The 14,246-nt window shown below is 38.8% G+C and overlaps 4 protein-coding genes across 4 annotated transcripts; 1 reads left to right on the top strand and 3 right to left on the bottom strand.

Annotated features, from left to right (window-relative positions):
- The first annotated feature begins 37 nt into the window (after window positions 1-37).
- LOC133739057 (phosphatidylinositol/phosphatidylcholine transfer protein SFH8-like) lies at window positions 38-4,173 on the top strand. The gene is made up of 14 exons (XM_062166768.1): window positions 38-257; window positions 535-853; window positions 935-1,034; window positions 1,238-1,504; window positions 1,608-1,685; window positions 1,786-1,887; window positions 1,971-2,020; window positions 2,111-2,210; window positions 2,334-2,432; window positions 2,539-2,652; window positions 2,759-2,891; window positions 3,123-3,526; window positions 3,694-3,768; window positions 3,864-4,173. Exons 1-14 carry the CDS (start codon window positions 224-226, stop codon window positions 3,882-3,884), a joined length of 1,896 nt encoding a protein of 631 aa, XP_062022752.1. The 5' UTR covers window positions 38-223; the 3' UTR covers window positions 3,885-4,173.
- Window positions 4,162-5,820, bottom strand: LOC133739058 (AAA-ATPase At3g50940-like). The gene is made up of 2 exons (XM_062166769.1): window positions 4,796-5,820; window positions 4,162-4,715 (listed from the first exon to the last, which is right to left on the bottom strand). The coding sequence occupies exons 1-2, from the start codon at window positions 5,756-5,758 to the stop codon at window positions 4,362-4,364; spliced, it is 1,317 nt and encodes a 438-aa protein (XP_062022753.1). The 5' UTR covers window positions 5,759-5,820; the 3' UTR covers window positions 4,162-4,361.
- Window positions 5,821-6,810: 990 nt separating this feature from the next.
- Window positions 6,811-7,107, bottom strand: LOC133737928 (heavy metal-associated isoprenylated plant protein 2-like). Its single transcript, XM_062165388.1, has one exon. The coding sequence runs from the start codon at window positions 7,105-7,107 to the stop codon at window positions 6,811-6,813; it is 297 nt and encodes a 98-aa protein (XP_062021372.1).
- Window positions 7,064-12,346, bottom strand: LOC133738567 (inositol-pentakisphosphate 2-kinase-like). Its single transcript, XM_062166124.1, has 9 exons — window positions 12,010-12,346; window positions 11,656-11,862; window positions 11,355-11,502; window positions 10,821-10,861; window positions 10,579-10,689; window positions 9,787-10,386; window positions 9,418-9,619; window positions 8,201-8,543; window positions 7,064-7,158 (listed from the first exon to the last, which is right to left on the bottom strand). The coding sequence occupies exons 1-7, from the start codon at window positions 12,109-12,111 to the stop codon at window positions 9,464-9,466; spliced, it is 1,365 nt and encodes a 454-aa protein (XP_062022108.1). The 5' UTR covers window positions 12,112-12,346; the 3' UTR covers window positions 7,064-7,158; window positions 8,201-8,543; window positions 9,418-9,463.
- Window positions 12,347-14,246: the final 1,900 nt, after the last annotated feature.

Raw genomic sequence — 14,246 nt, 5'->3', positions numbered from 1 at the left:
ATCTACATTTTAATCACGCGTTACTATTTAGACGCAGATAGAATATCTCATCATAAATTGACAGAAACTCGCTCCGTCTCACTCTGAACCTGGCTTTGTTCAGCTCGGAGACCCCAAGAGCCCTGAAAGCAAAGCCCCAATTCTGGCCTCAATTATCCCATAGTAGGACTTCTTCTTGCTTTTTTGGCATCCGCACAGTTCTTGAGCTCGCAGAAACGTCACCATGTCTGGGTCTTTAGATCGATTCGCCAGGCCATGTGAGTTCTTCTTCTTCTTTGACTCTCTCCTATCTTTTTTTTTTTTTTTTTTTTTTTTTATGCGTTTCTTTTTTGTATTTAAATTTTCCGTTTGATTCAGTCACGCAAGGTTTTCTTTGCTTTTACTGTTTCTTGTTCTGTATGAGCTGTACGTCTTTGAAATTTGAATTCTAGGGTTTTGGATTGGGGACTGGTTTTTTCCGTTAGCGGAATTCGAAATTGAGTCGAGTTAATGAGGTTTAGGACTGATTATGGTGAGTTTGTGAGGTTTGGTTAGGTTTTGAGGGGTTCTCTAGCCATGAGGACAGGAGAGAAAGGAATGAGGAAAGGAGAGAAAGGAAGTCGGATTTTGAGAACTCAGAAGAGGATAGGAGGACCAGAATTGGATCATTGAAGAAGAAAGCTATCAATGCGTCTAGTAAGTTCAGGCATTCGTTGAAGAAGAAGAGGAGGAAGAGCAGTGGCCGCCACACTTCTGTTTCCATTGAGGATGTGCGAGACGTCGAGGAGCTGCAGGCTGTAGATGCATTTCGACAGGTGCTTATGTCGGAAGACTTGCTACCTCCTAAGCATGATGATTATCACACGTTGCTGAGGTGATTTGTTTTTTTTCTTCTAAATTTGATGTGGTGAGTTTGGTTTTGTTTCCTTGTATGATTTGTGTTAGTTTGTTTCAGATTTCTGGTAGCAAGAAAGTTTGATATTGAGAAAGCAAAGCACATGTGGGCCAATATGATTCAATGGAGGAAAGATTTTGGTACCGACACGATTTTGGAGGTAAATTTATCTAACAATACACTTTCCTTTTGAGGTCTGGTACATCATTGAAGTGGATCTTGGACAGAATATGTACAACAATTCCATGGAACTTAGTTTTTTTTTTTTTTTCTAGCTCTGCGCTTGAAACTTTGCTTCTTATATGATATGCAAACCATAAGCAGAAATCAAAATCAAGTTTTGACTTCTTCTTTTTTTTCTAGGATTTTGAGTTTGGTGAGTTGGATCAAGTTCGGAAGTACTACCCTCAGTGCTACCATGGTGTCGACAAGGAGGGGAGACCTGTTTATATTGAAAGATTGGGGAAAGTTGATCCCAATAAGCTTCTGCAAGTGACTTCTTTGGAGCGATATGTGAAATATCATGTGCAGGAATTTGAAAGGAGTTTTGCCATTAAGTTTCCAGCCTGCTCTATTGCTGCAAAGAGGCATATAGATTCAAGTACAACAATCTTAGATGTTCAAGGCGTGGTATGCTATTGATTGACATGATATTTAGTCTCTGCATTTTCTATGTAGAAAATACTTTCTTTCTTTTTTCTTTTAACTTCTCTTGTTGCTCCATATTTTTCAGGGTTTTAAAAACTTTACTAAGTCTGCACGAGATCTCATCACGCGACTGCAGAAGATTGATAATGACAACTACCCTGAGGTATGCGGATCATTTCAACAATTTCTGTGTTTTGAATGTGTGTGGCTATTGTTATTAAACCATCAATCATCGTCTAATTTATATTATTCCACTTGTGCAGACACTTTGCAGAATGTTTATAATCAATGCTGGTCCTGGTTTTAGGCTCCTTTGGAATACTGTTAAGACATTTCTTGATCCCAGAACCACCACCAAGATTCATGTATGTTTCAAGCTCTCCATCATAAAGTGTATGTTTGTTGACTGAACTTAGCGATAGGATCAACTGATGCAATTATTTTTCAGGTTCTGGGTAACAAGTACCAGTCAAAATTACTTGAAGTAATTGCTGCAAGGTAATTGATGCTTTTCTTTTTAGATATCCAGATTTTTTTTTTGTTCATTTGTCTTAACTAATTTTCTGTCAAAATATTTGTTCTTTTTAGTGAGTTGCCAGAATCTCTGGGTGGTAGCTGCACCTGTTCCGACGAGGGAGGTTGTATGAGGTCTGACAAGGGGCCATGGAAGGATCCCAACATTTTAAAGGTTTTGTTCTCCTTGTTAACTGTGCTTTATATTGTTTTATTATTTTTGTTTTACTTTTTCTTTTCTTGTTCTCCTTGTCAACGGTATTTTATTAGGCATAAATGAAATTATTATTGTGAGCAGATGGTACTTAGTGGTGAGGCACAATGTTTCAGACAAATAGTTACAGTTTCAAACAGTGACGGGCGGATAATTGCTTCTGATAAGCCACGTTTTGCAAATGTATGGACTACTGGACAATCCCACTATGTCTGTGATTGAAGCTGAGCTTTATATGCAATCTTCCATTCGGGATTTTTCTGATTCTTTGTTTATATTGTTAATTCAGATAAGAAGTAGTGATACATCTACCGCGGAGTCAGGCTCAGAAGTTGAAGAAATGGCTTCACCCAAAGCAACTAGGAGTTACTTGCAACCTAAGTTGACTCCTGTTTGTGAAGAAGTAAGTGTCTGTATTTGACAAACATCTGTGATTTGAGAATGATTGGCAGCATAAATATGTAGACCAACTTTGGACTCATAGTCAGCATCATTTAATGCTTGTTTAGGCTAGGGCGGCTGGCAAAGGAAGCAGTGCTAGCAGCTTGCCCGAGTATGATGAATATGTTCCCATGGTTGACAAGGCTGTGGATATGGGATGGAAGCAACAAGTTATCCAACAAAATCCACTTGATCCTGGAGGTTCGGAAGTCTAGACCTTTATTATGCCTCGACACCTGTGTTTAATATTTTTGTTTTCAGTCATTTATGTTTCTATGTTAACGAATCCTGATTTGAGAGGGTGATGGCAGTCAGTGTGACTTTAGGTTTGCATGCTTTCTCAGGTTCTATGGTTCATCATGGATCAGAGATAATTTGCATATTTGTTAAAAGTTCATATTTGATGAAGTAATCGGTTGGAATACATTGCAGGGGCATCTTCTCCACGACTTGAGGAAAAGACACCAAATGGAATCTGTGCTCATGTCTGGACTAGGATTATGGCATTCCTTCTTACCCTTGTTACTCTCATGCAATCTGTTTCCTTTCGGGTGACTAAGAAGCTTCCAAACTCGGTTTCGGATTCCACCCATGACATTCCTGTCCTGACTGCTGAATCAATTCCAAATGAGGAGTTTCGGCCCCCATCACCGGCACCAGGGTTTACCAGGGTAGATCTTCTCTCATCTGCTTTGCAAAAGCTTGGTGAACTTGAAGAGAAGGTAGACAAGCTACAAGCAAAGCCTTACGAGATGCCTCATGAGAAAGAGGAGTTACTGAATGCTGCTGTTTGTCGTGTGGATGCATTAGAAGCTGAGTTAATTGCAACAAAGAAGGTAACTTTATCTTTCACGATCTATGGGACGGTCTAGTGACGGAGTTAAATGTGAATGTAGTTAACTTTTAAGTGAGTTTTCTGATGTTATTTTGAGGCATGCATATTTCATGTATAAATTTTTTGCATTTCACTCTTAATTGTGTCTGTATGCTCCTTCTTGAGTAGGCTCTGCATGATGCTTTAATGAGGCAGGAAGAACTTCTTGCATATTTAGACAGGCAAGAACAGGCCAAGCTTCTGGTATGTTAAAGTTTTTACTTCTTCATCTGCACTCGAAATACATATTTTTCTTACTTGATAATGAAACTGAAAGTCTCTTCCTCTGGGTGAAACAGAAAAAAAGGTTTTGCTGGTGAAGCCGGTATCTGTTTTCAAGGAAGGTCTCTTGTGATGTGTGTTGTCTTGCTTTGCATGTACGTTTGAGGTGTATACAATATGCAGAATTAGTCTTCCAGAGATGGCCTGCTGTTTCTGTTTGTAAGGCCTCATGTTGTAAGTCTACGTTATTGTAAATAATGAAAAGTATTGTACAATAGTGCCAAGGTCTTCTGCATCAAATGTTGTGTGTATGCAATCGATGGCTGTTCTGGGATAATGTATTCATATCCTTTTTATAGTTATAATATCACAAAATTTACCACACAATGTACTTTAATAACTAGATGATTGTACCTAATTGTTTGGTTCGGAAACATATCTATCCTCCATGGAGACATAAGATGAAACTGACAGTATGGAGCTGTAAATTAATGATAATTAAAGAGCATATAGATAAACAAAATAAAAACCAATAAGCCTAAGGGTGTTGGTTTTGATTTTGATTTTACGACATCCTAGATGTTCTTGCTTTGGAGGAATTCGACAAGACCTTGAAGGGAGACTCGAGCATCATCACTCTTCATTAGCTCTCCAGCAACTTCAGCAGGTGTAACTAACTTGTGATTTAGCAATAATGCTTCAATGTCTGCAAAAAGTGGGTGCTCTTTAATCTGCAAGTAATTGTAAGCTAATGTCTTGAAGCCACTGAAGGTGCAGTAGGACATATGCAGGTGCAAGTCCATCCGACCAGGTCGGAGCAAGGCCTGATCAAGTCGGTCCTTGTGATTCGTCGTGAACACAATGATTCTCTCCTCTCCACAGCTTGACCACAACCCATCAATGAAGTTTAGTAGACCAGAGAGGCTCACCTACAAATGGTGAAGGAAATGTATACATATATCATTGTCATGAATATATGAAAAACAGGGGACTAAGATTTATTATTTACCTTATCATCCTCAACAGTTTTGGGTTCATTTTGATCTGAGTCTCTGTTCTGCAACTCAACCGAGCAATCAATATCCTCGATCACCAATATCGATCTACTTTTCGTGCCGATCAGCAACCTTCTCAAATCAGAATTGCATTGAACCTCCTTCAAATCCAAGTCAAAAATATCAAACTTCAGATAATTAGCCATGGCTGCAACCAAGCTTGATTTTCCAGTGCCGGGTGGTCCGTACAGCAAATACCCACGTTTCCATGCCTTCCCTACTCTCTTATAGTACTCCTTCCTCTCCCTAAACCTATCTAGGTCCTCAATCAATGTCTTCTTCATCTCCGGCTCCATTGCCATGGTATCGAAATTCGCAGGGTGGTCAAGGTTTATGGAGCCCCAATAGTCAGTGCCATTGTAATCAACGGTATGAAGCTTCACCACCTTTCTCTCCTCCTTGATTTCTCTATGCTTCTTTAACACATAGGGCAAGTAAGAGCTGAGCACCATGTCCCTATGCTTCTTATGGAAAATGATCTCGAAGTGTCGAACCTCCGAGACCTGGTCACGGTTGTTGTTAGCTGACGCCGGTGGCTTTTCCGTCACCAAAACCCACTTGAGTTTCACACCATTGAAACAATCAACGAGCTCTTGGTTCCTGTCTATATTGACCTGCAGCTGCTTCTCCTTTTCGGGTTTGTTGACCTTGATTCTCTGCGTTGAGAAAGAGAGCTTGGTGCCCAAGTAGACGTTGGCGGCCTCGAACATCTGGTTGGGGGTGAGGCCGTCAAACTCGTCGACGACGACGGTGAGTTGGGACGACAGCTTTTTGATGCGGGTGGAGAAGAAGGAGTGGATGGCATCGGGGACGAGGTCGTTTGCGACACTTTTGATGAGAACGGCTGAGGCGGCGACGGAGGCCGCCACCGAGAGAATGGTTTGTGGGGACGGCAAGTTTTCCTTTGAGCACCACATTCTAGTTGTTATTGGGAGAGATCGAGGGGGGTGATATTTATAGTAGGAGGAACTAAGTTTGCTTGGGGAGAAAGAACGTCACGATTTTCAACTTCTCTGGTCGATTTTTCCTTTTCCTTTTCTAGATCTTTTAGGGTGGAAGCCACACGTGGACCTAAGATATGGGTATGGGCCTTTGAATGAGTTTCATGCTGAGGCCCATAGCAGGAAAGCCCAGTTAATCAAGAGGGTTTTTTTTTCCCTCCATTTTTTTTTTAATAAAATAAGAATAAAACTTACAATCAAAGAGCACATAGTGGTCTTGAAAAACCCTGTCCACAATGGTTATGGGAAGAGTACCACACTCAATAACTCAAGTCTTTTGCAAGCGTTGGAGTGAACTCCACCAGTAGGTTGCAAAAAGTAACGAGAGGAAAGCCCTAGCTACACAATGGGCGGTCTTATTACAAATTCTAGGAACAAACTTCCAATTGTAAGATTGAAAAGAACTTGGTAACAATCTAGCTTCATCAAGCAAGGCTCTTTCATGACAGGTCTTCTTCTTTGAACTTATTTTATTTTATTCTGTTTGCTAATAATAATAATAATAATAAAGGTTCATTTCATTATTGAAATCGGGTAGTTCATTTCATTATTGTGAGGGTTTATACGACAGCTGTCTGAAAGTGAACAAAATCTGAAACGTGACCATCGCTTCCAAACGTTGGAGAGGAGCTTTCATTTCATGGTTTAGATTGGAATTGATTTATGGACAAGACTTTTGATTATTATTCTTTCATACTATATTTGTATACATCAAAATCAAATCAACATGTTTACATACTAACGACCAGTGATAATTTGGTCGGTAACCTACACACAATTATGTATTTTGTCGAATTAACACAAACACATACACGTCCAATTCATTCATCAATTACAGAAATAACAATAGGAGCCCTTTTTTGCCTTTATTATTTAGCTTATCAGCAGTGATTGAATTTTAACATGAAATATAACTGGCTATTATTGATACATGACGTTTCATGTTACATACAGAACAGTAAATATAATTACATAACGGAACAGTAATTGTTATAACCATCTTCAGCAACCACATACCAGACATCACATCTTTGACATGTCTTTGGTATGTAAGGAACAAGGCCATGGCCGTCTCTGTCTTTCTTCTCATCCTTCTTCTCTTCCGGCTTTGGAGGACCGATGCTCACAACCGAAGCAGATTTTCTGAACTTCCTCACCTTGTGAATGATCTTTACCGGATCGGCTTCCCCGGTTACTGTCACGGTATTTTTTGACGGGTCCAGGACAATGGAAGTTATCCCTTCTACTGTTGCAACTAACTTCATCACCTTTTTCCTGCACTTTGAACACAGCAGCTCTACTGACACTACAGTTTTCTGCAGTACAGAAAATCAGTGGAGGTCAGATCAGATCAGTTATTTTGTACTTCTGTGCTCAGAAGAAAATAAATTCCGTCTGAGTATTGCAGTGTGTCAGTGAAAGACACCGGTTGCCAGCCAACAACTAATTACATGGCAGGAAAAGAGAGGAAAAACAAAACACATGATGCAGGCAAAATAATCTAATGCAGGTACAGAGTGGTAGAAACGGAACCTTAGACATGATCTTGATAAAGAATCTTCCAGCGAAGATTTATAGAGAGTAAACTAGAACAAGCTACTAATGAAATAAAAGAGATCTAGAGGAGACTAGGAGAGGTGCTATATATGAAATGCTCTCTCACTCTATTCTGTTTGATTATACTTCATTTTGGTATTCTTCTATATGTGTTCAGTACAAATGACAGTCAGTAGTTGGCCAGAAGTAAATGCCATTCAGAAGGGCTCTTAATTGGATCACCTATGCCCTCCAAATCTCCAATGTGCAATCAATGCAGAATTTACATTACCCATATCCCACATTCTAAGCTAAACCACAGTTTTCCAAAATGCCCATCCTTTCCTACTAGTCTCTATCTATTACAAAGTTCAACAACATTTTACGGCAAATTTAAATAATGCTGATACTAATGTACAGCAATATTGAGAAGAAAATTTAACAAGTGTCCCAAACAACTGTTTGTACAAAAACAGGTGTGTCAGTTTACAGCAAGTTTTAATTCTAGTAAACATGCTGATCACCCGAGTACACAACTATTTTTTAACAAACCAACTATTCTTATGTGATTTTAGCATTAGGATGTCAGCAGAAAATAATGAGGACCAGACATTACACAATGTTTTGGTCACTTGGTATATAGGAATGGCATTCAGTTTCTCATTTCAGCTTTAGTGGGCTCAGTTGAATGGGCAAACATGACCCACTTCTGGAACCTATTAATTCCTCTTTCTGTCCTACTTGAATCAGCTACTTCAACTGGGTCAGATCCGCCCACACAAAGAGATAGAAGGATGGAGAAGAGAGGAGAGAGACACTGACCTATAGACAGTTGAGAAGCTCTTTGTACATCACATGATAAAGCCAAGTCACAGCCTTTATATTCCACATAACAAATATTAAGCTGATCAAAATAGCAAAGTTGAGCGACTACAGTGTACAGAATCTTCCATATTGGCCTCACTTCCTGGTCTAGAGACGTGTTCCAGTATCAGGCTCACTGATTCTTCCAAATCATGTGCTGTTCGTGGTTTGACAATGCAGTTACAAATATCAACTTCAAATCATACTTTGCAGCTCAGAGAGTTGTGAGATATTTTGTAAGTTACTGCCCACAGATGGTCGATTGTCCAAAACTGCGAGATGCTTATGATAAAAGGATAAGCTGCACAATCAATGGGAAAAGATGAATATTTGGTTTGTTAAGGGAAACTTCATACATATTAAGAACTATCATGAAAGCTTAAAGCAATTGTAAAAGAAAATATTCGAACTAAATGAAAATATACAAACTCAGATCAACGGTTGATTCCCTGGGGAATCTGTTAAGAAAACAGAAGCATATGACAGTTCAGTAAAAAATAAATGAAGTTAGAATAGAAAACACCATGAGTAACTTGCTGCATTTTTTCCCTATAGTTGTACTACAAATTGATCCAGCTGTATGAATTAATAGGCCATGTGAGCTTTGATGAAATCACTCTACAGTTAGTTGATACATCACTTTCACTGTAGAGCCCCAAAATTTGGTTTCATCAATCTCTCCTCATCTCTCTTAAACTCCATAAATTTTATGAACAAGGTGTTCCATCACTTTGCTCTTCCCTCCTTAAACTCCATTAAGGAAGCGAGGAACATACCTTGATTACAAAGTAGCACCAATTATGTATGATTTAACAAATTATATGATTTGCCTCCTAGTTAATGGGTAAACTCAACAAGATGCTGTACCGCTCAACACAAGTATCAAACTTACAGTGCATAATCCTCTATCTTTATCTTTTCTACACAAACCCTTCATGCAAACACTAAACTTATCAGTGCATAAGTCATTGAGAGAGAGAGAGAGCCTTTTAACTTTTGAGAAACAAGAGCAATACAGAAATGACGGCCAAAAGCCAAGAAGTTTACATCTGATTACAATTTTTTTGGGTTGCACATAGCATTACAATTTCTGTTACACATAGCATGACAATTTCTTTTGTTACACATATTACAAGTGGAGAAAAACAATAGTCTACAGGATAACTTGAACTTACTCGAAAGTTTTAAAGTAAAGCATCCTCCATGGCATTGTAACTAATCTCAGTCCGCAGTTTGACAAGCCTCGGTGCTTGTAGTTTTATTTAGTCTTTCCTTAGTTTCCACCATTTCATTGTAGCAGCGTACGATCTTTTTGTCCAACTCATAATATTCTTCCAATTTCTTCAAAGATTTCAGATCCAGGTCAATGAAATGCACCTACGAAGTTGCACCATAAATAAGCTATTAGGAATGATTTCCCCAACCAAGAACTCCAGTTTCCAACTTGAGCAAAATTAAATCTATGAACCTTTAAAGAATAAAAGTACAAGCAATTCAGCTCTGAAATGCTATAATTGAAAGAAATGCTATAAAAATCCCAATACCTTGTAATCATAAAATTGGTTGGTTGATTCCAGGTACACATTATTATACGGAGATCCTGTACTCCCATCTTTCCTTGGTCTAAAACTAATCATCAAACTGCAGTCCTTTGCAGTGGCAGCTATCAAAAAATCCTTCACAATCTTTAAGCTTTCATCCAAAGAGAGGGAATGCAATGAAGAATATCTGTTTGACGCTTTCTCTTTACCCAAATCTGTACATACCATGCAAGGCTCAGAAATAATGTCATAATATGCATGGATAGCTCCATCAATGTCAATATTATCAAGTTTCTGAATCTCCAGAAGCTGATCCATCACTCCAGATCTATGAACGGTCTCAGCAACAAGCTGTAGAAAGTTCACTGTGCGGAAGCCATCACCTCCCTGAATGACACCCTTAAGTGCTGTTTCAACTTTATCCCTAATCACCAAATTGGTACTTGCTGCACCACCACCCAATCCCCCAAATATTAGAGAACCATTCAAGAATACCCGGAAATTATTCTGTGGGGTAGCGAAGAGATCCTTGATAGCTTTACGTATTCTGTCCTTCGATCCAGAGAAGAGATCAAGTGGATCATATTCACTATATTCCGATACCTGTAACATAGCTTCAGAATTAAATATGATTTAACAATACAAGAACCGGACTCCTTTTACTAATACTTGTGCAGCAAAGATCTAAGAACTAAATTAGACAACATTCCCATTAAATATCTGGGATGCATATGAGCAATTCAATTCCTGTTTTATAAATAATTTGACCAAAAGAAGAATAGAGTAAAATAATACCTCTCCATCACGCAACTTTAGGGCCTGGTGCATCCTAAAACGAGTAATCCTCCGTTTGATGGCATTTCCTTCATCTATATACTTTGAAGTTGGGAGAAATCCACATTTTGGCTAATTTGGGGAAATTGAAAACAAAACAGGAATGAGAAAGTATAATTCGAAGGTTTTCTCATGTCTACTTAAACAGGAAATTTGCATGACAATTATAAACAAGAAACAAAGGGCAACTAATGGAAAAGTACCTTTATCTCTACAGATATACAGGTTTCGCCTTCTTGAATACCTGAAATGTACAAGGCATATTCACTATCACGTTGTCTGAAGTCTACACTAAAATAAACACTACTGCTCAAATTATTATGTGGTGGACAAGTCAGAGCTTTCTCATACAATCGTTAATAAAAAGTTAAAACAAAAGGAAAAAAAATTCTGGTAACATGCATGACAAGACATATCATATAGATAGGAGTGTCTACAGGTAGAATACCATCTCCAGGTTTCTCTCCCTGCTTCCATAAGTTGTAGTGTAGATGTGTCTTAGAAAAGTAAAAGGTGGAGAGAGAAATTCTAAGTGGAAGCAATCAAACCAGGCATGGAAACAAAAGTTTGATCAAAGCCAAGACTATAAACCATTGTTGTCTAAGCTGGACCAACCATCACACAGATTACCCTATATACCTGACTAGCTATGATTGATTAGTGCAGAACAGAAAGTTCCAAATGTTTAAATGCAAAACACGAATAAAACTTGTAACTGACAAAGGATCGCTAATTACCACTAGGAAAAAGAGAATGATCAGACATGAGAAGCACATAATCACATTCGGTATCAACTTTAGCAGCATCAACTCGAGAAGCTGGGCGCTGACAATTTACATTCTGCTCCACTGTGTCCAAGAATTCCCGAGAAGCATGGACACGCATCTGCCAAAATCCAACTTGAAGGTTAGACAGCTAGACCATCATGTATACTTTACAACACTCATTGTGCGAGAAAAACTAAATGCATCAAAGTATGCTTCAACAGTTCAATACCCTCGCACAAATAACCATAACCATAACCATAACCATACATACCCCAGAATCAACAAACTTTGGACCCAATAAAGGGGTCATGACGTGCTTCACATATAGTTGGCTGGCAAGCTCTCTGTTAGAGGAAGTTACTACGTCCTCCAAGTCTTTCCACACCAGGCGTTCATGCATGCTCAGTGCTGTGGGACTGCTAGAACGTTCGGACACATTCCTTTTCGCCGCCTTCTGTATGCGCATTACTTTCCCGATCTGCATACACCAATACACAACCATCTTAACACTAAAACTACTCAAAAATTCATTCTTTTTCTTTTTCAAGCTCATGGTTTTCATAATAAAAGATGAAAATTTTGTTAACACTTTTTATATGAGTGAGTAATGAAATTATGAACATACAAAAGCTGGGGAGGATCCGATGTAAGCGAGAACAAGATTAGCAGCGCCTTCGCCTCTGTACACCCATTCAGCAGCGTCTTTCTTCTCCAAAACGACCTCCATTTACTACCCAGTTTCTTTACTTGTAGAATACCAAAAATTCTGAACTTGAAATTAGTATCTTGTTCAAAGAAATATCTGGAGACAACCCAAGATCGGAATGTGATGCTTCTATAGATAACAATTAGTGATAGACGCAAGTGAGGAATCTTCAATGCGACAGCTCACACGCTTTTTATCGATACCTGGCTTCACCTTCAAGGCTTCACTAAAGTCTGATTCGATTCAGGTTTTTTTTGAAACAGATTATAGTTCGATTTCCAGGTTGTGTGGCGACAAGTCGATTAACGAACTTGGGCCATTGACAAAACCGTGTTTCATTGGGCCTGACACCCAGATGCTCAATTTTTGGTTTTTTTTTTTTTTTAAATCAAAAATGGTTTTCAATACTTGAACAAAGACTAGAGAGAGCCTTTGGATGCATCCATATGAGATTCAGGTTTTTATCTAATCAGCACCAATCATATCAAACTCTACTACAAAGTATGACACATTTTAATCTTAGATGATAACGATAGTCTATTATGTTTTTTTGGATACACAAAGAACGTAGACTTGAAGAGTCAATTATGTAGGTAGCGAGCTAATTTTTAAACACAACATTATTAAGTGGGTCTCGTATTTTATCACCGCTCAAAGTCTTCAAAATATCATAAACAGCTTAAAAACACGTTGATGAATTATTTAACAACGTGACACAACAATAATCTAGTATGTTTAATTTCCGCCTCTTGTTTCTAAATCGATCATATCAAGCATCCAATCCAATAAATGTTCACTTATTGATTCAGAGTTGTTGCGTTCCATTATTATTAGTATTGATACCTTATGAGTCCAAATCATGGAGTGAGTTGACATTTTTATATGCTCCAACGACTTTTTTTCCCTTGCACGTTTGATGTTATAAAAAACAGTTCACTCCTTAGTGTGTTAGGGAATAAAATTTTAGTCCAAAAAGGGAATAATTATGCGTTAAGATATTAAAAAAAGTGATTTTTAAGGTTGTGTTTTTGATGCATTTTGCTCCAATTTTGACATTCAAAGCTTAGTGAAGGCAGAGGTTATGGCTATATTAAGGTAAGTGAATTAAATTGGTGCGTAATTGAAAGCATATTTTGTTGCTAGTTGGAGGTGGACCTTGCTCAAGTTGCTCTTATTCTTATTTTTCTCTATTCTCCGCACTTGGGGCCTTGGCAAGTGCGAGTTGAGTGGGGAAATTGTTTACACAGCTTATCTCAAATGAGCTCATGTGCTTCTCACATTTTTTGTGATAAAAACCGGGTTGCAGATGCCCTTACTAACTTTGTACTCTCTTCACATGGTTTGACTTGGGCAATGTTACCCCTCAGTTTAGTTGATCTACTTGGCGCGAGGATTATTTTGGGCCTCCTAATTTATGCTTTTGTTAGGCTGGCTTACATGTTTGTTCTTCATTTTTTAAATTTTTTTATTGCTATATTCTTCTTGATTCTTTCTTAAAGAGTTAGGTCTTATGTCTCATTCTCATTAGTTGTTTTATTTTTCTCTTCTTATTTAATAAAATTTTAATGCAGGTTTAGCCAAGTGCTTCTGGCTACTCCTCTATTTATCCAAAAAAATTATGCGTTAAGATATAGACAATATGATTGTTGTCATATTTCTTGTTTTCTTCTTGGCAAAAACGACAACAACCATATAGTTTCGTTAAGAAATTGCATATGAATATATATATGTTTGTGTAGACACATATATATGGTTGTTAGCGAATTCACATCCAAGTTTCTTGGAGCTCTCCTTGAGAAACCCTAAGGCCGGCCTTCCGTCTTTGCAATATCGTTTCTCGTCTGGCGGCGCCCGGACGTCTTGGGCTGGCCTCTGGCCTCGCCGTCGTCGTGGGGCTGCTGCCGGACGGGTAAATCGACGCCTACAGCTCTTGGGGATCTGTCAGGGAAGGTTTTCGCGCAGGGCTTTATCGTGTGGTTTTCTGGCTGGGTTGGTGCGAGATGGTGGATGTGCGGTAGGTCCGGCAATCGATCCCTGATGATGGTTCTTCGTTGATGGCTCCATGGGTCGGATCGATGGCGGTTTGGGATGTGAGGATCTGGTTCGGGGATGGTTTTTCAGTGGCGGCATCGGCTTGTGACGGCGTTGCTTGTGGC

The sequence above is a fragment of the Rosa rugosa genome, chromosome 3 (assembly GCF_958449725.1).
Source record: "Rosa rugosa chromosome 3, drRosRugo1.1, whole genome shotgun sequence".
Taxonomy (NCBI): domain Eukaryota; kingdom Viridiplantae; phylum Streptophyta; class Magnoliopsida; order Rosales; family Rosaceae; genus Rosa; species Rosa rugosa.
Note: the sequence above shows the minus strand (reverse complement) of the source record. Positions and strands in the feature narration are given on the sequence as shown.